At 62.6% G+C, this 19,606-nt stretch overlaps 1 protein-coding gene across 2 annotated transcripts; it reads left to right on the top strand.

The window, feature by feature from the left end:
* Nucleotides 1–9,014: 9,014 nt before the first annotated feature.
* Nucleotides 9,015–14,170, top strand: ZNF853 (zinc finger protein 853). Of its 2 annotated transcripts, none has more exons than XM_045821142.1 (3): nucleotides 9,015–9,593; nucleotides 10,423–10,540; nucleotides 11,905–14,170. In XM_045821142.1, exons 1-3 carry the CDS (start codon nucleotides 9,582–9,584, stop codon nucleotides 13,770–13,772), a joined length of 1,998 nt encoding a protein of 665 aa, XP_045677098.1. In that variant the 5' UTR covers nucleotides 9,015–9,581; the 3' UTR covers nucleotides 13,773–14,170. The 2 variants fall into 2 exon arrangements, with proteins under 2 accessions (XP_045677098.1, XP_045677108.1); XM_045821152.1 differs by having other exon boundaries at nucleotides 10,418–10,540.
* The last annotated feature ends 5,436 nt before the right edge of the window (nucleotides 14,171–19,606 follow it).

Genomic DNA, 19,606 nt, shown 5'->3' with positions numbered 1-19,606 from the left:
GTTGAGTAGATGTTGTGGACTGTGCTGTACGAGCCAACTTCGAGCTGCGGCAGCTTCCTCCCCAGGCCGCCCTGGTCGTGGTGGGGAGATGGGACACCCTCGCAGCCACTCCCCCGACGGGGCATCCTGCTGCCAGCCCCTCAGGGTGCTTCGGTTCCTTACCTCGGGTGCAGAACGCAGCCCCGGGGATCCTCCCCGCAGGGACCGCTGCCCGTCGGGAAGGAGGCGCTCTGAGTTCTCAGTGGTCGTCTCGGAGGGAGGGGAGGTCTCGGGGACAGTGGGCTCCCCCGGGCGGGACATGAGGAGTGAGAGGTGGGCTCAGCAGGTGGTGGGCATTAAAGGGCCCCTGTTCACTCACGCTGACCTGTTGCTGGCTGGAGGCCGTGATCGGGAAGATGGGACCTAACCGGACTGTGTGTGTGTGTGTGTGTGTGTGTGTGTGTGTGTGTGTGTGTCTGCTTGCTCTAGGTCTGGAGTTTGAGGTGCCCCCCAGGTCAGGGTGCAGGTGCACCGCAAGGCCCTGGACTGACCAGGACCTGGGGCCTGGTTCTGGCTCGGCGCCCAGCCAGGCTCCCGCGGCCACAGCCGGTGTGCAGGGAGGGGCAGGCCTGCAAGGGACACCTGTCCAGAGTCTCCTGTTAAATTACTTTTGGGGACCCTGAGCTGGACCTCACCGTCCCTGTGCGTGTTTACGCACAACAACACCCGCGCGTGGTGAGCTGCACCAGCACCGCCCGGCTGGGTCTCGGGGTTCGCCTCGGGGGCCAGGGGTGTCCGGAAAGGACGGGGCAGCAGCTGTCACGTCGCTTGGCCGGGAGAGAGGGCCTCTGAGCATGCGCTGCCTCCGGAGGCGGCCCCCGGCCCACGTTTCCTGGGGGGTCGGGAAAGGAAGGTGGAGCAGATAAAGCCACCGGGCACGGGCCCCCTTCGGTGGGGTTTCTGGGGGCACATGAGCGACGGAGTCGGCCCATTGCAAACGGCGCGCTCGCTCGGCGCTTTACATACGTGGGACGTGGACCCACGAGCGGCCCCGGCCGGGTGGCTCAGGAGCTTGGAGCCGCATCCTCCCAGCACCCCACGGCTGCAGGTTTGATCTCCCGCCGGGGCACACGCAAGAACCCACCACGGAATGCACAAATAAGTGGAACGAGAAATCGATGTTTCTCTCAAGTCAATAAATAAAAAAAAATTTTTTTAAGTTGATCCATGAGGAAACATTTGCAACATGTTAAAGTACATCTATACAGGATGTATAAAAACTACAGGTTGCCCCGGCTGGCGTAGCTCAGTGGATTGAGCGCGGGCTGCGAACCAAAGCATCACAGGTTCAATTCCCAGTGAGGGCACATGCCTGGGCTGTAGGCCACGGCCCCCAGCAACCGCACATTGATGTTTCTCTCTCTCTCTCTCTCTCCCCTCCCTTCCCTCTTTGGAAATAAATAAATAAAATCTTTAAAAAAAAAAACAAAAAAAAACTACAGGTTAATCACAACATTGCAATACCAAAATAGGTGAAGGGCATGAACAGAAAATTCAAAGAAGAGGAAATACAAATGGCCAGTAAGTATGAAACAGTTCTGAAACTGGGGGCCAGGGAAATGGAAATTAAAGCCAGACATCACCTTCCCGCCTGCCTGTCAGCCCAGGTGGACAGGAAGTGCAGAGGTGTGCGGGGACAGGGTGGCCGAGTGGCAGGGAGTCCCTCGGGCGCTCTGGGGCAAGGAGAAGGTGAACCGACAGTGACCCAGCAGCCCCAGAGACAGAGGGGCGTCCAGGCACCCCCAGCAGTGTCCCGCATTTACAATACAGGCCCTTGGAGACGGGGGGCGGGGGGACGGGCCCCAGGACCCCGGAACGACCCATGCAGTCACTGGGCCTTCTGCATGCGTGGGTTCCACACCTGCTGATTCAACTCCCCAAAGGTCGGAAATGACCCCGGATCCTCGCTGGGGAATTCTCGACTGGGGGGGCGGGGGGGGCCGGCAGCCAGCAGTAAAGGTCTCACTGAGAGACCTCACACATGTGCCGTGCGGTCGGTGGTTTTCAGTGCATTTGGAGCTGTGCAGCCGTCACCCCGTCTCCTGTAAAGCGTCCCATCATCACCCGAGGAAGAAACCCACACTCGTGGGCAGTCATCACCTCCCTCCTCCCAGCCGCCGGCAGCCGCTGGTCCCCTTCTCGTCCCTGTGGGTTTGCCGTTTCTGGCCATTTCATGGAAACACCGTCACGTGGCACCTGGTCTTCGGTGTCTGGATTCTTCCGCTGAGCGCCGTGTGCCATGCGCTGACGTGTTCACGGTCCCTCCGTGTCATGGCACATGTCAGAGCCTCACTGCTTTTCATGGCCAGATGAGGGTCCACCGTGTGGGCGGGCCCCCCTTCGTCGGTCCACCCATCAGTGGGTGGGCGTTTGAGCCTCTGCGGTGAACAAGGTGATGCCCCGATTCTCACGGAGAGACACGCACACACGCATCTACGTGGGAACGCTGTGCGCAGTGTTTTTTTAATACGGAGCACCCACGCCCCGGCTCGTGTGGCTCAGGGCACTGGGCACCAGCTTGCGAACCAGAAGGTCGCAGGTGTGAGTCCCGGTTGGGGCACGTGCTTGGGTTGCTGGCCATGTCCCCAGTTAGGGGCGTGGGAGAGACAACCGGTCCCTGTATCTCGCACGCACTGACGTTTCTCTCCCTCAATTTCTCCCTCCCTTCCCCTCTTTCTAAAAAAGAAAGAAAGAAAATCTTTATTTGAAAAATCACAGAAGCCCTGGGCTGGCGTAGCTCAGTGGATTGAGCGCGGGCTGCGAACCAAAGCATCGCAGGTTTGATTCCCAGTCAGGGCACATGCCTGGGTTGCAGGCCACAGCCCCCAGCAACCGCACACTGATGTTTCTCTCTCTCTCTCTCTTTCTCCCTCTCTTCCCTCTCTAAAAATAAATAAATAAATTCTTAAAAAAAAAAAAAGAAAAGAAAAATCACAGAAAATCCAGTAACAGCTTGCATAGCCATCAGTAGAGGACGGGCCAATCATGTGTTACAAACTCAGGTCCCTGGGGACCACACAGGTAAACGTCAATGGGTGAAGCTACCAGAGTTAGACACCAGGGGGCGCTGCGAGCTCTTGAACGGGAGAGTACCTGAAGCTGATCAATCAAGATGGATGTGCCAGGACCTCTGATGAGTGTGCAAGGGAAGGTGGATGTATCTATATATGCACACACACACATATTATAAAACACTGATATGAGAGGGAGAGAAGCATCAATTTGTTGTTTCATTTATTCACACACTCATTGGTCGATGCTGGTATGTGCATCGACCAATGTCTCTGTGCCCTGACCGGGGATCAAACCCACCACCTTGGTGTTACCAGGATGATGCTCTAACCAGCTGAGATACCCGGCCAGAGCAAAAACATATTTGTGCTATTTTCTTTTTTAAAGATTTTATTTTTATTTATTTGCAGAGAAAAGGGAAGGGAGGGAAAAAGAGAGGGAGAGAAACATCAATCAGTTGCCTCTCTCACACAACCTCAACGCCCCCTACTGGGGACCTGGCCCACAACCCAGGCATGTGCCCTGACTGGGAATCGAACCGGTGACCTTTCGATTCACAGACCGGCGCTCAATCCTCTGAGCCACACCAGCCAGGGCTACTATGTTATATTTTCTTAATTTCAAAAGATCACATATGGTGTTAGAAGTCAGGAGGGCGGTGGAGAACAGATAAGAACTGGAAGGGGTTTCTTTGGGGTCTGTGTCAATTCAGGCCGTGCACTGATGTGCACTTTCCCGCCCGGTGCCACACTTTATAAGAACACCTTCCCCTTGCTCGAGGCCACACCCTCAGGTAAAGCTCGCACGCTGCTTGGGCTGACCACAGCGTGTTCACTGGCCAGACTGGACCCGTAGGCTTCCCATCTGGGCCCCTCCCTGGAACCCTCCAGAAGTGCTGCTCGGGGAGAACGTGCGTGGCATTACGGAGAGTGTGACGTCGTGTGTGAAAGAGACAGACAGGACGCTGCCACAACGCTCCCGCAGATGCATGGGGGGGTGGTGGTATACACATGTGGGAAATGGTGCACGCCACCCCGAACACAGTGGGCGCCTCTGGGGACAGTGCTGGGGATGGGACGGCCACAGGAGACCTTGCCTGACCCGTATGGTTTGAAAGCCTCCGTTTTGGTTTTAAGTTTTTTAACTAAAAACCCAATCCATTCTGAGTCATAAGGAAAGACTACAAAGCCTTGAATTGCCCGTCTGCCGTAAGCTGGGGAAGGCCCCTCCTGCCACAGATACGAACCAGTACTGTCCGTGTTTTACTTTTTTAAATAAGGGTGGTGCACTCACGTGCCACTTGGCTAATTAAGTTATTTTTAAGTGCATTTTAGACCTTCTGTGCCGACAGGTTATGAGGCGCTCCCAGGTCAGGTGCTGGGGGTGCAGCCACCTGGAGGCAGCGAGGCTCCCGGAGGCACTTTTGCCCTGACAGCCTCAGGGACCTGGGGGCCCAAGAGGGGGCGGTCTACTCAGACACCAGCTCCCCATTTTGCTGGAGCCCCCCCGAGGGCTGTACCCTCAGGGAAAACAGGACGGGAGCAGGCTCCCCAGCCCTGCACAGAGCTCGGGGAAACAGAAGGAAAGACTTGTCCCCGAGAAGTAGTGACAGTCTGGTCCTTAGCCCAGGTGACCTGAGGGCACCTCCCGCTGTGAGCTCAGTTCCTGGGGGTCCCTAGACCTCCCATGCGGCCCTCCCTGGTGCCTGGCGGGGCCGATGCATGTCCTTGAGGAAAGGCGTTTGTCATGGGCCTCAAGGAGCCCACGAGCGGTCCTTCAGGGACCATGACCCGCGTCCAGTGAAGAACTCACCAGGTGCCCCGAGCGGGAACCAGCAGAAGCCGCCCATGGCGGGAACGGGCCCAGAACGTTCCAGGATTGTCCGTTCGGGCTGAGACACTCGCGCTTACTTTGTGGGAAGGAATAGGAGACAAGGGGGACAGTGTATCCCCAGGGAAAAGGAAAGCATGCCCTACCCGGCAGACTTGGAAATGAGCTGGATGGAGCTTCTAGGAATCAGCAGTAGAGTCGCCTGCCTAACTCAGCGGAGCTGGCGGAGGTGCACCACGGTCCCGCCCCTTTGGACAGAAACTTGGGGCTCCTCGCAGAGTGACCCCAGCACCGGCCCTGCCCCGCCCCGGGAACACACTTCCAGGGCCAGCGGCGGAGGCTTGTCATGGCAGCTTGTGTGTGGGAGCGAGAGACCCAACGCTTCCCACGAGCCCATCGGCAGGGGTTTTGGCCACATGGGAGGGTGGGAAAGTCCCGTTTAAGAAAGAAAAAAAAAGATTTGTATTAAGCTATGGAGTGGTCGCTAAGATGTATTAAGTAAAAAGAAAAAAGCAAGGCCCAGCAGTGTTTATGGGGTGATACCTTTTTCATTAAAAAAGAGATAGAGAGAAGCCCTGGCTGGCGTAGCTCAGTGGATTGAGCGCGGGCTGCAAACCAAAGTGTCGCAGGTTCGATTCCCAGTCAGGGCACATGCCTGGGTTGCAGGCCATGACCCCCAGCAACCACACATTGATGTTTCTCTCTCCCTCTCTCTTTCTCCCTCCCTTCCCTCTTTGGAAATAAATAAGTAAAATCTAAAAAAAAAGAGGGGGTGGGGGAAATATGCATAGAAATGAAGGAAGAATAAAGGAAAAACTAGTAAGATGGTGGCCTGGGGGGCGGGGAGCTGGGCGGTGCGCTGGGAGGGAAGCAAGGCAGCCCAGTGCGCCTGGCTCTGCAGCCCCGACTCGGGGACCGCGCGAACGTGGAGCAGCGTGACGTCCGACAGAGGCCCGGAGCGGACGGAAACGGATGCAGTGACCTCGGCGTCCGAACCACTAACAGAACTGCCCCGAAAAGGACCCTCCCGGCTGCTGCAGAGCGCCCTGTTTCCCCGACACCCCTGCCTTACCCATGGCACGAAGGAACCGATGGTTGACGTCGCCGAGAGTTTTCAAAACCGCCCCTGAAGCCGCGAGGCCATCTTGCCCATCCATCGCACTGGCCGTCGCTGGAGAAACCGTTGTCGCACGTTTCCGGAAGAACCGTTGGCCACCTCCGGCGGGCCAGCCGTCTCCTTCTCGATGGTGGACCTCGTTTGGGGCAACTGCTCCCCAGGCACCTGCTCGTGGAGCCCGGGCCCCTCCCTTGGGGGGGATTGTGATGGGTCCTCCCGCACCTCTGGTGAGAATCGGGGCCTGTGATGGGCTCGGGGTGTGACCCTGGCCAGCATGGGGGCCGGTCTGAGAAGACGCTCTCCAGGGAGTCCTCCTGTCGCCCCGAAGGGACCAGGCCCAGGGACACGTTCCGGAGGACGTGGCCGAGGAGGAGATGGCGCCTCTCCTCTGAAGCACCGAGCACCTCCCCGTGCTCCTGGGAAGCCGGCCCTCACCCAACCCTGCGCCCCCCATCACTGCGCTTCCTGTTAAATGAGAGAGTAGTGTTTTCCTCTCTGGTCCGCTTGCACTGGGTGTTTCTGAGACTTCGGACTAAGAGTCTCCTTGATCTGGCGGAGTGGTGGGGACACGGGCACTGTTATTCTTGGCTGGTGAGGATTTAAGATGGCACACGTTTGCCAGAGCAGTAGCTATCAAAATTATGCAGACACACACACACACACACACACAGGGGAGGGTGAAGGCGGGTTCCCGGGTGCTCGGATGGAGAAGAGCACGCAGGGTATGACTGTTACGGTGGCTCCATTGGCTCGAAGGAAGAGCTCTGGGTCTCGTGTGCTCGCAGCTGGAAACCTGCTTTGCACACACAGTATGGTTGGACCGGCCCGTCCACGGCTGGGGACGCCTCTCGCAGAGGAACTCTCGCAGATAAATTAGGTTTCAGGTGCAAGCACGTTAGCCGTAGGGAAACGCAAGAAACAGCTTCATCAGTCGGTACCTGGTTAAATAAATTAAGATGTATCTTTGCAATGGGAGCTGGGGGGAGCTTTTTTACAACGAGGTAAATACTTGCTCCACGGGGAAAGGCGCATCTTTCAGAGTGGGTGGCCCACAGACACTTCCCACGAAGGAAAGTCAGGTGACAGCATCATGAGCACCCAGTTCAGACAGGTGGCCAGGCTTCTCAGAAGAAACAGGAGTGGGCTCAGAAGTGAGGGGGTATTTTTGTTGCTGCCAATGCTGCCTAGAGCTATGGGACTGATTCGTGTCCGTGCCACCCCTCAAAAAAAAAAAGGGGGACCAAGAAGAGGAGCAAGGGCAACTGTAGTTGGAGTTGGGTGTCCGGGTGCAGGCAGGAGGCAGATCCTCGTGGGGGCCGGGGGGAACCGTGGGTGAGGGGAGACACCTCGCGCATCTGCACCCTGGAAAGATGAGCAACCAGGCCGGCGGAGGAGGCGGAGCCCGCGCAGGAGCCGGGAAGGGCGCTGACCAGGAGGGCGGGGAGCCAGGCGCGCTCTGGCACTCGGCGGCGCTAGAGGAGTGCCCAGCGCTGCCCAGAGGTGCGGTGAGATGAGGCGTTCAGTGACCTGGAGGTCAGTGGTGACATCAAAGGGGGCCGTCTGGCGGAGCGAGGGGCAGGGGCCAGGATGGAGAGGGGGAAGGAGGGGAGACGGATGGAGATACGGACTGAACCACGACGGCGCGTCTTTCCAGGAAGTTTGGCACAGAGGGCAGAAGGGGCGGGGGGGGCTTGCACGTTTCCAGGTCAGGGGCGTGGCGAGAATGAGCGGACGCAGACCGGAGGAAGCGAGGCGAGGGAGAGGGTCCAGACTCCGGGAGGGGCGGGTTCCCGGGATCCCGCGGGGCTGCGCTCTCCCATGAGGCAGGAGAGCTCTGCCCCCGGCCCACCCGGGGCGGAGAAGGTGCACGCCTGCCCCGTTCAGCGGGGAGGTGCTCACCTATCCTTGACCTCCCCGCTGGCACCTCGGTCTCCAAGCCTCGGGTTACCCGGCCGGAAGAGACCCCCGCCCCAGATGTTTCTGCACCTTCTTGGTGCTGCCTCCCGAGGCAGGTGTGCCCTCCGCCTCCAGCTTCTGCGCGGCTGGGAAGTCCCCGCGCCGTGGGCAAGCTCCTCGGCCAGGACCGGAGGGCAAGGCCGGAGCCCCAGTGCCTGGGGGGCCAGGGGGACTCAAAAGGTGGAACAGGGAGGCCACTCTGTGTGGGGAGGAGAGGGGCCTGTGGCCACGGGAGGGTTACCGTCCCCCACAGCCCAGTGGGGCAGCCTCACACTCCACCCCAGGAACGGCTGGCTCTCCATCGCCGCATCTCTGGGTTTTCTCAGGGAACCTGACCGTCCCGATTTCAGTGCGGTCCGCCTGCGGGCCTTACGGCGAACAGGCGAGATGAGAGACGGCCAGGCAGTGCCTCCAGAGGAGGCGAGCGGGACGCAGGCAGGAAGCGGCTCGGCGCCCTCTGGGAGGCTGGGCCGGGGGAGGGCAGAGGGAGGGGCCGCGGAGGGGGCCTGGCCGCCGGGTCCTGTGCGCCCTGGAAGCGAGCAGGGGTCCGGAGGGGGATGAGTTTAGCTCTCCAGGCAACCAGAGTGCCTCAGCCCACTGCCCGGCGGAAGAGCGTCCGTGGCGTGGAGGGGAAAGCCCCTTCCGAGCCCGCGGGGCCTGGGACGCGGCCTCCTCATTAACTCCGTGTCACCTATTGGACCGCAACTTGTGCGAGGGCCAGGGGCCCCCTGAGGCTGAGCGCCTCCGCGGAGACCCATGCGGCGACTGTCGGGTCGCCAAGCCCTGCGCGCAGACGCGCGCGCCTGGGGATGCGTCAGAGCGCGCTGCTCTCTCCGCTGCGCAGGGTCCCCGCCTCGCGTCCCACGCCACGGGGGGAGCGGCCGGCTGGGAAGGGTTAAGCCCACCGAGCTCGCGGCTGCCTAGAGCGGCGGCGGCGGTGGCGGCGGCGGCGGCGGGGGCCGTGGCGCGCCCCCGTGGGCGGCGGGCGGGGGACAGGATGCGGATGCTGGGGGTACTTCCTGTGCCGGCCCCCGCTGCCCCCACCCCGGCCGGGCCGCTGCCCGCACGGACGCAGACCAGCTGGACGCACACTCGGGCGGGCGGGCGAGTGAACGGGGACCCCCGCGCGGCCACGTCGCCCGCCCCCCGCCCGAGGCCCACGGGATCTGGACACCTGTGGCCGCTGGCGGAGTCCAGCCGGACCCAGACTGCCCTGAGCTGAGCCTCCTGAGCCGAGACAGGAGTCTCCTGGCCCCTGCCAAGCTCAACCTGGGTCAGGCCACCTGGTCCGCTCTGGAGCCCATGGCGCGCACCAGGGTCGCCGCCCCCCAGCGCTGAGCCCAGCGCTGGATGGGGCTCCCTCTCCACCCCAGGGAGCCGACACCAACTTCTGCTCTTGAACTCAGCTCTGTCCCTTCTTCTGGCCCAGGGCGACCTCAACAGCCCTGACAGCTGCCCCGCCCTCCGGAGTGCCCGGAAAGGTGCCCGGGGTGGGGTCCAGCGCCGCCCCAGCTCTTTCTGGATGGAGGTGCCACAGGAAGGAGCTGGCTGAGGGCTCTGGCCTTCCCCTTCCAGCCCCTGCCGCTCACACCTGCCCTGGTGCAGGGGCTGCGGTGAGAAGCAGGAAATGCTGTACCAGGTGAGACCCAGTGGGTGGGTGGGAGAGCTGGGTGAGGCCAGGGTGCTTCTCCTAAGAGGTTTCCGACTGGGTTCCAAACGGCCTGAGGGCCCTGGAGTCACCCTGGTAGGAGGGGAGGGAGGACTGGAGGTGGGGACAGCTCTGCAGGCCCCAGGGTGGACACGGAGAGGTGAGGGTCCTGCCACGCCTCAGAGGCCCTGGGCCCAGGGCCAGGCCGGCTGCTGGCCAGTCCCATGGGTTGTAGTGCTTTGGAAGCCTGCTTTCCCACGGAGCTGAGCTGGCACCAGGACACATGGGGCCTGGAACCCCTGGCTGGCCGGCGGCCTGGGAAGGCTGGGCGAACCCCCAGCCGTGGGAGGCAGGGGACCAGAGCGGGCACGGACTGGTCAGCGCTTTGAGTGGGCGGGGGGACACAGGATGGACAAGTTTCTCTTCTGCAGACCTTGCAGATGGCCCTCTGGGACCTCAGCTCCCGTCCTCGTGCGGGGTCTGGTTTCCCACAGTCCTCTGGGTGAGGAGCAGCTGCGGGCTGCCCCCGGGCACTGGCTGCGTCAGGACGGGCCGCCCCTGTGTCAGGGAATGGGCCCGGGAGCCGAGTCCCCCCCCCCCCCCCGCCCCCGGCTGCTCGCGCTCCTTCCTTTCCCAGCCGTGGACCGCGCCAGCCTGCTTTCCAAAAGGGGCGGCGCTGCTTGTTGGGTGGGGGGGGTGGCTCGAGGCAGCGTTGAGGGTTCTCTGGCCGCCCGTACCTTGGCCCGGGGGCTGCCGCTCACAGCACCGCTGCCCATCCGAACAGCTTCCTTCCTTCCTTCCTTCCTTCCTCTCAGCGCAGCCGGCTCCCCGGGACCTTGGCTTGACCGCCGGCATGGCGCTGGGGCCGGCGACTAAGACCTTTGTGCTGGAGCTGCGGTGTGTTGCGGATGGGGGCCCAGGGCCCCCCACCCTCTCAGGTGAGGGGCTCGGGGGTGCTCTGACCTCCTCAACCAGGAGCTAGACCTCAGGCCCCTGGCGAGGATGCTTTGACACGGCCCCAGGCCCGCCGTGGTGCAGAAAGGGGACCGGAGGGCGGCGAGCGGCTTACTGTCTGGAAGTGCCCGCTCCCGGTCGTTAGGAAGAGTTTTGTAAAAGGAAATTATTTCCATGTAGCTGTCCCTTCCTTAAATCAATATATTCCTGGAAGAGTGACCAGAAGGCAACATTTGATACATCAGATTTCCGCTTCCCATTGCGAAACTGAAAATGGGGTGCCGTGGGGAGCACAGATGCTGACATTGGACTCGGGGGTGGAGAGAGCCTCTTAGAACTTGTGCTAACCCAGCCGTGATGCTCCGAGGGCGAGACAGCCGGTGGGTGCCGTGCGGCATCACCCTCTCCGGTTCTCAGCGTCCCCGAGAAGGCTCTGTCCCCTTTTGCAGATGGAGACACTCAGGTCCCCAGAGGTTAGGGGACTGGCCAGTCGCCACGTTTGTGCGGGGCTGTGAGTCGGCCTCTCCACTCCGAAACAACGGTGTGCAACACGGCCCGTCTTTAGGCTGTTGCAGACGGGGCTAGGTGTGTCCTTGGCATTGCCAAACTGTTCGTTACTTTGCAAACTCAGTCCTGCCCCACAGGGAGGGGGGCTCTTCAAGCGTCCACCAGGTTCTAGGGGACGTGCCCAGGCCCTGCCTGCTTCGCTCAGGAAGTGCCAGGCTGTGTACGGTCAAGCTGGTTCACAGGCGAGGAGGGCGCTGAGCCCGCAGGGGCCGGGCAGCTGCTCCCTGGGAAGGGACTCCTCACGGGAGACCTCGTGTTCTCCCCGCAACCCTGGTGGCTTGTAGAAACTGCTTGTGGTAACACTTCCGGGCGGCTCTCCAGAAATTCCCTCTTATGTGCGGACACAGCGTGTCTCACTGATTTGAGGTGTGAGCCTGACTGAGGTCAGGCTGCAGCACGTGCTTGTGCCTCGGCACGGCCGGTTCACGGATTCCCACTGGATGGTGACGAGGCACAAGGGACTTTTGTCGGGGAGCCCATGCTGGTGTCACACCCATGCCTGTGCAGCAGACGGCCCACAGAGGGGGCCAGGGAGCTGGGGGCCAGAGCGATGTGACCAGCAGTCTTTTGGGTGCATTTCCAAGCAACCCCACACCTCTGGGCATTTCGGTTTCTGCCATGCTGCCATGTCACTGGATCCAGTGCTTTCGGGTCCCCGCCGAGAGCTCCGTCGTGCACCCTAGAGTGGCTGTGCATAGCCTAGATTGGCGGGGGGGGTCCTGACGGTGTGGACGGAGGGCTGCCTGCAGATCCTTCTCGCTTGGCTTCCTGCCATTTCCAGGTGGCAGTGGTGGGAGTGAGAGTCAGGAGGAAGACGAGGCTCGGGAGAGGAGAAGCAACCCCACACAGCCAGCAGTCTCTGCCCGGAAGGGGGCCAGTGAGGTCGCCGAGGAAGCCCAGCCAAGACGGCCACAAAGCTGGCCATCAGGCCGTCGGCCAGAACCGCAGCAGCAACAAGACGGACAAGAACAGCTGCCGCAGCGACGGCGGAGACGACGGGAAAAACGCCGACCCCGGAGACGTCAGCAACTGCAGCCACAACTGCCGCGGAGGCAACGAGTGCGAGAGGAGCGAGTGCAAGAGCGACGGCTGTCGTGGCAACAGCAGGAGCAGCCACAGTGGCAGCAGCAGGATGGGCAACAGCTGCTGCCTCAGCGACAGCAGGAACCACAGGAAGGACCCCGATCTGTGCACCGTGAGCCACGGAAGCTGACGCAACAGCAGGGAGAGTTACAAGCACAGCAAGTGCACGAGCAACAGCAGGAACTGTTAGAACGGCAGGCACAGTTGCAGCAGCAGCAGCAGCAGGAGCAGGAGCAAGAACAGTTCCAGCAGCAGCAGCAGCTGTTGCAGCAGCAGCAGTTTCTACAGCAACACCAGTTCCAGCAGCAGCTGTTGCAGCAGCAGCAGCAGGAACAGTTCCAGCAGCAGTTTTTACAGCAACAACAGTTCCAGCAGCAGCTGTTGCAGCAGCAGCAGCTGCAGCCTCGTCCACTGGGGCCGGGGGAGGAGGAAGAGGTCGAGCTGGAGCTCATGCCAGTGGACCTGGGGTCGGAGCAGGAACTGGAGCAGCAGCGGCAGGAGCTAGAGCGGCAGCAGGAGCTAGAGCGGCAGCAAGAACTAGAGCGGCAGCAAGAGCTGGAGCGACAACAGGAACAGCTGCAGCTGCAGATCAAACTGCAGGAGCAGCTGCAGCAGCTGGAGAAGCAGCTGGAACAGCAGCAGCAGCAGCTGGAGCATCTGGAGCAGCTGCAGCTGCTGCAACTGCAGCAGCAGCAGCAGCAGCAACAACAGCAACAACAGCAGCAACAGCAGCAGCAGCAGCAGCAGCAGGAGGTGCGGCTGGAGCTGACCCCAGTGGAGCTAGGGGCCCAGCAGCAGGAGGTGCAGCTGGAGCTGACACCCGTGCAACCAGAGCTGCAGCTGGAGCTCGTGCCTGCCGTGGGGGCGGGTGGGGCTTCAGGGCCGGGGGCTCCAGCCGCTGTCATGGTGGCCCCCCCGGGCTACGTGGTGCTGCAGGAGCTCATGGTGCTGCCGGCTGTACCCCCGCCGGCGGTGGTACCCATCTCGGGCCCTGCGGGCAGTGCGGCTCTGGCGCCAGCCAGGCAGCGGCGACGGCGGCGCGCCCGGGACCGGCCGACCATCTGCGGCGAGTGTGGCAAGGGCTTCAGCCGCAGCACCGACCTGATACGGCACCAGTCCACACACACGGGCGAGCGGCCGCACCGCTGCAGCGAGTGTGGCAAGGGCTTCTCGCAGCACTCGAACCTGGTGACGCACCAGCGCATCCACACCGGCGAGAAGCCCTACGCCTGCTCCTACTGCTCCAAGCGCTTCAGCGAGAGCTCCGCGCTCGTGCAGCACCAGCGCACGCACACGGGCGAGCGGCCCTACGCCTGCGGGGACTGCGGCAAGCGCTTCAGCGTCTCGTCCAACCTGCTGCGCCACAGGCGCACGCACTCGGGCGAGCGGCCCTACGTCTGCGAGGACTGCGGCGAGCGCTTCCGCCACAAGGTCCAGATCCGCCGCCACGAGCGCCAGCTGCACGGAGCCGGCCGCTCCCGGGGCCTGGGTCTGCTCCGCAACACGCGCTCGGCCACCGGTGGGCCTCCGCGCACTGAGCAGGCCGCAGGGGACAAGGCTCCATGACCAGGAGGGGGGGCCGGCTCCTCTGATTTGGGAGGCACTTCACCTTGCCTGCGGGTACCATCTTGACCCTGCTCTGACCTTTTCCGACATCTCGCTGGAAAAAGGCTTCCGTCTGTCCTTCGGGATCGCCCTCGGGAACACTCGCGAGAGGAAAGTGGGTGTGGCCGAGACCGCGCGGACGTCGCACATTAGCACAAACAGCACCCGCTACACTTTGGAGATCCGGCACCGATTGGTGAGGAGACCGCCCCACAGCGCCTCCCCTGGGAGGCCTGGGCTTGCCAGAAATGAGAGGCACCGGACAAAACTTCCAGGGACAGATGGGACAGTTGGTGACATTGGACCCGATCGAACTCTATCCAGGGGATCAAATACACCTGGTAAAACGCACACAAAAAGGATTTGATCCTGGTGAGACTTATTTCAAGGGAATATGGGGGGGAAGGCAACTCGTCTGCACTACGTGGAGAACCGCCCGAGGCGTTCGATCGCCCTCAGTTGCAGTTGCTCTGAAAACACGTTCTCGAGCAGAAATGCATCAGGGTGGACATAATCCTGATTTGAATGTTTGCATTCATGAACACAGGGTCAGGGTGTCCGCTGGGGCAATGTGCAAATGCCAGGAAGTCCTGCTCTGCTCTGGGCAGAAGGTAGAACCTTCCCCGCAGGGCCACCGGAGTCCTGATGAGCGGGGGACGCAGGCCGTGGGCCTCCGTGCTGTTCCCCTGTCCAGAGTGGCCCCCTCGTGTCCTCTTGCATAGAAGCCTGTGGCTGAAGCAGAGGGCATTCTGGGAGTGCTGTCCAAGGTCCAAAGGAATGATTCCCCTCCCCCCCGGACCCCCACCACCTGAAAGAACCCTGGGGTACCCCCCTGTTCCTGCAACCCACCAGCTCTAGGCTGGGTTCTGGCTTTGAGACCCAGGGCAGGGTCCTCCTGGGCCGGGCCATGCAGGGGCCTGGCCTGAGCAGACTCTGCCGCATTGCCTGGGTCAGAGGGAGGACATCAGGGATGAGGATTGGAGACATTGGGGATGCTCTTTGCATTCACAAGGTCATCTGGGGGCCACAGATGCCCGCGGGAAGGCAGGCCGGCGGAGGAGGCTGCCCACCACTCACCGCAGCCCCCCCACGCACTTCCAGCCCCTGATCGCCGGCTTGTGGCTGCTGAGGCCCCGCCCCCTCTTGCCTCCCTGCTTCTCCTTTGCTAGCACAGCCTGCTACACTCCACAGACGTGTTGGTAAGTGAGAAACAAAAGAATAAGAAGTACACTCACATGAAGAAACATGTTGTCCCGTGTCCACCTCTGAGTTCTGTGGGGCTTCATTTGTGTGGGACCGTTCTCCTGGGCGCTCTGGACGCGGGGACTTAGTCTGCAGGTGCGGACCCCGTGCTCCTCCCGCAGACCCTTGCGTTTGGCCCGAGACCCTTGGCGGGGGGTGGACTCATTCATGGAAACCCCCACGGGAGAGATGGGGACCAGCGGGTAGACGCCCGAGGAGGCGGTTTGGGCATCTCCTGAGGACAAGCTCTGAAGCAATCTCGTCCCGTTAATAAATTTCCCACGTCACTGCTCCATGCCCATGAACCGTCAGGGGAGGCGTCTGAAAGTGTGGCCACGACATGGAGCTCACTGGCGCATCCGTCATCTGTCTAGTATCCGCTCTGCCCTCTGTGGTGGGTGCTGGGGGGCGGGGCGAGGGGCATGCCAGCCCACCAGTCATCGTCACGAAGCCCCCATTCTGTGTGTCAGCCGTGCTGTGGCTCACCGGCAGGGACCCAGGGGCGTGGGAGGCACGAGGCCTCTCTATTGGAGGCACCCGGTCTCTGCGCAGACCACACGCAGGTGTGCGCAGCCTTCAGGGGCTGGCCTGCCGGCTGGACAGAACTCCCTCCCACTGGACCCTCGGCTGCCTCCTCCTATAGGAAGCCCTCCTGGGCTCCCCCTGGGCTCTCGCACGAGGGTGGGGGATGTGGCTAGCAAGGAGCTTGGCGCAGAAGGGTGATAACTGATGTCCCCACCGAGCCCCCGCGTGCCCGGCATGGGGAGAGAGGAGAAGTACTGTCATTAAAGAGATCCGGGGCTAGACCTTAGTTTAAATGGCCTTAAAAAGCCACTTTATCCAGGAGCTAGTGCAGTTGGGGGAAAGAGACCTCAGAGTGGAAGGACGGGGCAGGGGGCTTTCCAGCCGAATAGCGGGGTGTGTGCATGGGGTGGGGGAGCCGCGGGCGGAGAGGGCGTCCTGGTCCGGGGGGGTTCTGGTTCAACAGCCCTGGCAGCATTCTTGCTGAAGGCAGGCCGGGGTGATCGGTTACCCCCCGGGGGGTGCCGGGGTGAGGGCTCTGGTCAGAGGTGGAAGGCAATCAGATATCCAGGGCGGAGATTCTGGCTGAACCGACTCGGCGGGATTCTTGCCGGAGGCAGGCGATGCCCGGACAGACGGGGAGGCCCCAGCGTGGGGCCCTGATGGAGATGAGGCTCCGAGCAGACGCCTGGCCCAGTCGGGAGTCTGTCCCCCGCCTCCCCCCCGCCCCCCCCGCGCCTCCTCTGCCTGCAGTCCGCACCCTGACCGCCTCGGTTCCCGCTGCCCCATCGCAGGGCCTGGGCTTGCCCTTCCGACCCTGTTGGGTGGACTCTCCTGTCACCTCTGTCTGCCTCTGCTTTCTGCCCTCTGGCAACCCCAGCCGTGCCCGCCTGCAGCCAAGCGACCACTCCCGCCCAGCCCGCCCCGCTGGCTGGGAGCTGGGGCGGGCGCAGGGCCTGCAGGAGAGGGCTGGGCAGGGAGGGGCTCTCTCCAGAAGGGCCATCGATGATGGGCAGCGGCCTTCCCAGTGATGTCAGGTTCACAGAACTGGGGTGAGGTCAGGCTCCCCCCAAACAACACTCCCACGTCCGCAGCCTAACTCTGTCCCCTTGTGCTATATGGCCTGAATGTTGGTGTCCCCTCAAATTCTTACATTGCAATCTGAACCCCCAACGGGAAGGTGTTAGTAGGTGGGGCCTTTGGAAGGTGACAAGGTCCTGAGGGTGGGGCCCCCAGGAACGGGATTAGTGCCCTTGCACAAGACGCCCCAGAGAGCTCCCTCACCCCTTCCACCACGTGAGGACCCAGCAAGAAGGTGCCGGCTCTGGCCCAGGAAGAGAGCTTTCGCCAGACACCGAATCTGCCTGCACCTCGGGCTCGGGCTCCCAGACTCCAGGACAGCGAGAAATCAACGTTGGCTGTTTGAGCCGCCCAGGCCGGTGTCTGCGTCCCAGCAGCCTGAACAGAGTGACATGTTGTCACTTTGAAGCCTTGTTACTCTGCACCTGGGGCATCTGAACAGCCTTCCGAGAGCTCCTTGCCACTCACCTGGACCCCGGGCAGCCTGGTAGATCGTGAGCTGACCCTGCCTGCTGCCTTTCCGGGGGCTGCTCAGGCCCCGCCCCCTCAGGCTTGCCCCACATGCCCCGCCCCCAGGCTCCCGCTCAGGCCACGCCTCCCCGGATGCACCACGTGCCAATCTCCGGCTGTCTTTTGGACTGGCTGAAACGGCCCCTCTGCCATGCAGGTGTAGGGACCTCCTCACCTCTGCTGCCCTCGGCCCCCCGGCGCGGGGCTCTCAGTCCATACCTCACCATTGGGACTTGCCCTCCTCCGCGCCCTTTGTCCCTCACCTGTGCCCCCAGCCCAGCCCAGGTGCCACTGTGCAGGAGGGACCCAGGCTGAGGCTAGCCCTGTGGCTGGGAGGGGCTGCTGCTTGTTCTGGCTGCTTCCTTCCCGTTGGGGGTACACAGGCCCGGGCAGGCCCTGTTCCCGGGGATACTCTGCCAACCACCTCTCTCCTCTCTCCTTCGGGCTCGAGAACCTCTGTGTGGGGGGTGGCCCAGCCCCATACAGGCCGGCCCGCTCCCTCCCCCCCAGGGCCCCCCCACCCCGGGCTGGCAGAGCCTCAGGTGGGCCTGGCTCCCTTCCTTCCGTGCTCCCGTGTTTCCGGCCCGCCGGCTGCCCCCGGAAGAGTCGGGTGGTGGGCAGGCTGCAGCGTCTAGCCCCCAGCCAGCCCATCATGTCGAAAACCGGCAGTGGAGCCCCATCCCGATTCCCAGTCACGCACGATTTGAATAATCCAGCCCCCGCTTATGTCTGTCACTGCTGTCAGGGGCTCCCACCGCTACCGGCAGGGCCAGCACTGAGTTCTGAGAGCCCCGCGGTCACCGGTTCGGATGGCCTGAACTGCTGTCTCCCTGAGGGGGTCTGGGCACCCCCCTAGCCGAGTCTGGGCTCAGGGGTGTGGTCCCACAGGCTGCCCCGGGAACTCGGTGAGCCCTGCAGGCCGCCTTGGTTTGGCTCCTGCTGGGCCCCACCCTGCTGACGTCTCTCCGCCCAGAGCCCTGGGACCCCCGTTGCCTCTCACGGCTCAGCCCCAAGCCCTTCTGCCCTGGTGGGCTCCCCCAGCCTCTGCGGCGACTCTCAGGGTCCGGCGAGCCCCAGGGCCCACGCGGCAGCAGCGGGGCCCGGGCTCCCCAGAGAACCTCTGCGTGAGCAAGGGCCGACGCTCACGGGGTGTGCGGCACGTGGGCCGGGTGTGGTTGTGTGAACACACACTCGGATCGAGGGCTCCCACGGAGAGGAAGGAAAAGCAGGGTGCGCCGGGGAGCCTCAAAGGGAGCGAGGGTGCCGCTGAGCAGCCGACTGCCCGGCAGGGAGGGGCGTCCGGAGGGCTGATGGCGTCTGAGGCCACGAGCAACCCAAGCAGCGGGGCCCCCCGGGGCTTTCCAGAACATCGCTGCGAGACGGAGGAAAGGGGGCGAGGAAGCCCAGGCTGGGCCCTGGCTCTCCTGCCCTCCGGCACCTCTGTGGCGGGTAAGGGGCCCGCCTGCCAGGGGCCTGCCCTGAGGCCATGCCCAGGGCCCAGCCTACAGGTGCCCGGGACGGCCAGCCCTGACCCCTGGCAGCTCCGGGCTTAGGTGGCCGGAAGGGTCAAGACCGGGTGACTTCAGGTCAGGAGAGCCTCAGCACCCCATTGGGACAGCCTAGCTCTGCCCTGAGTAGGTGCAAAGGTGATGCGGGGTCAGGGGAGGGTCGTCTGCAGAAGGCCAGCCCCTCCCAGGCTGCTGGCGAGGTCTGTGCGCGAGCGTCCAGCCGGGTCCGGTGGAGCTCAGCCCTGAAGGGCACAGGGGCGGGTGGGGTCCAAGAGTGAGGAATTTTATCTTTTTAAATTATTATTTAGAAGATTTTATTTATTTCTTTTTAGAGAGGGAAGGGAGGGAGAAAGAGAGAGAGAGAGAAACATCCATGTGCGGTTGCTGGGGGCCGTGGCCTGCAACCCAGGCATGTGCCCTGACTGGGAATCGAACCTGCGACACTTTGGTTCTCAGCCCGCGCTCAATCCACTGAGCTATGCCAGTCAGGGCAGGAATTTTATCTTTTGACTCTAAAATAAACACAGACACGAAGGCTCCTATCAGGTGGCTCAGGGTCTTCCTCACAGAATAGTGGGCGGTCCACCTGAGCACCCTTGCTGCTGACATCCCAGGTGCGGGGCAGGGGAGGGAGGCGTCCGACAGACCTCGGACACGCCGGACAGGGTGGCCTGTGGGTCCTTCGTGTGGCTGCACCGCTCAGTGTGTCCTGGCTGGGACAAGCTTTGGAGACTCTGCCCGTTACAGGGCAGGGGGAAGGGTAGGTCCCTGGGGGCCCTGAGGGAAGACCCTCAGCGGGGGAGTATACAGGGGCCCGGGCAGCAGCCTCTGGGCCCAGCCCGCGGGGGACGGCTCCAGGCTGAGGGGGCAGAGTCAGGTGGGGGCCGGACCTCACTGAGGGCAGGCCTGTTGAGTGGGGAGACCTCGAACATC

The sequence above is a fragment of the Phyllostomus hastatus genome, unplaced genomic scaffold (assembly GCF_019186645.2).
Source record: "Phyllostomus hastatus isolate PE091 unplaced genomic scaffold, TTU_PhHast_1.1 phas_contig_150, whole genome shotgun sequence".
NCBI lineage: Eukaryota > Metazoa > Chordata > Mammalia > Chiroptera > Phyllostomidae > Phyllostomus > Phyllostomus hastatus.
This window is presented reverse-complemented; position numbering and strand designations above follow the sequence as displayed.

Bases quoted from the DNA above. Each gene is read 5' to 3' on its own strand.
- ZNF853 (XM_045821142.1), top strand. The intron at 10,541-11,904 runs GTGAGGGGCTCG...TGCCATTTCCAG, and splicing joins AGGGCCCCCCACCCTCTCAG to GTGGCAGTGGTGGGAGTGAG.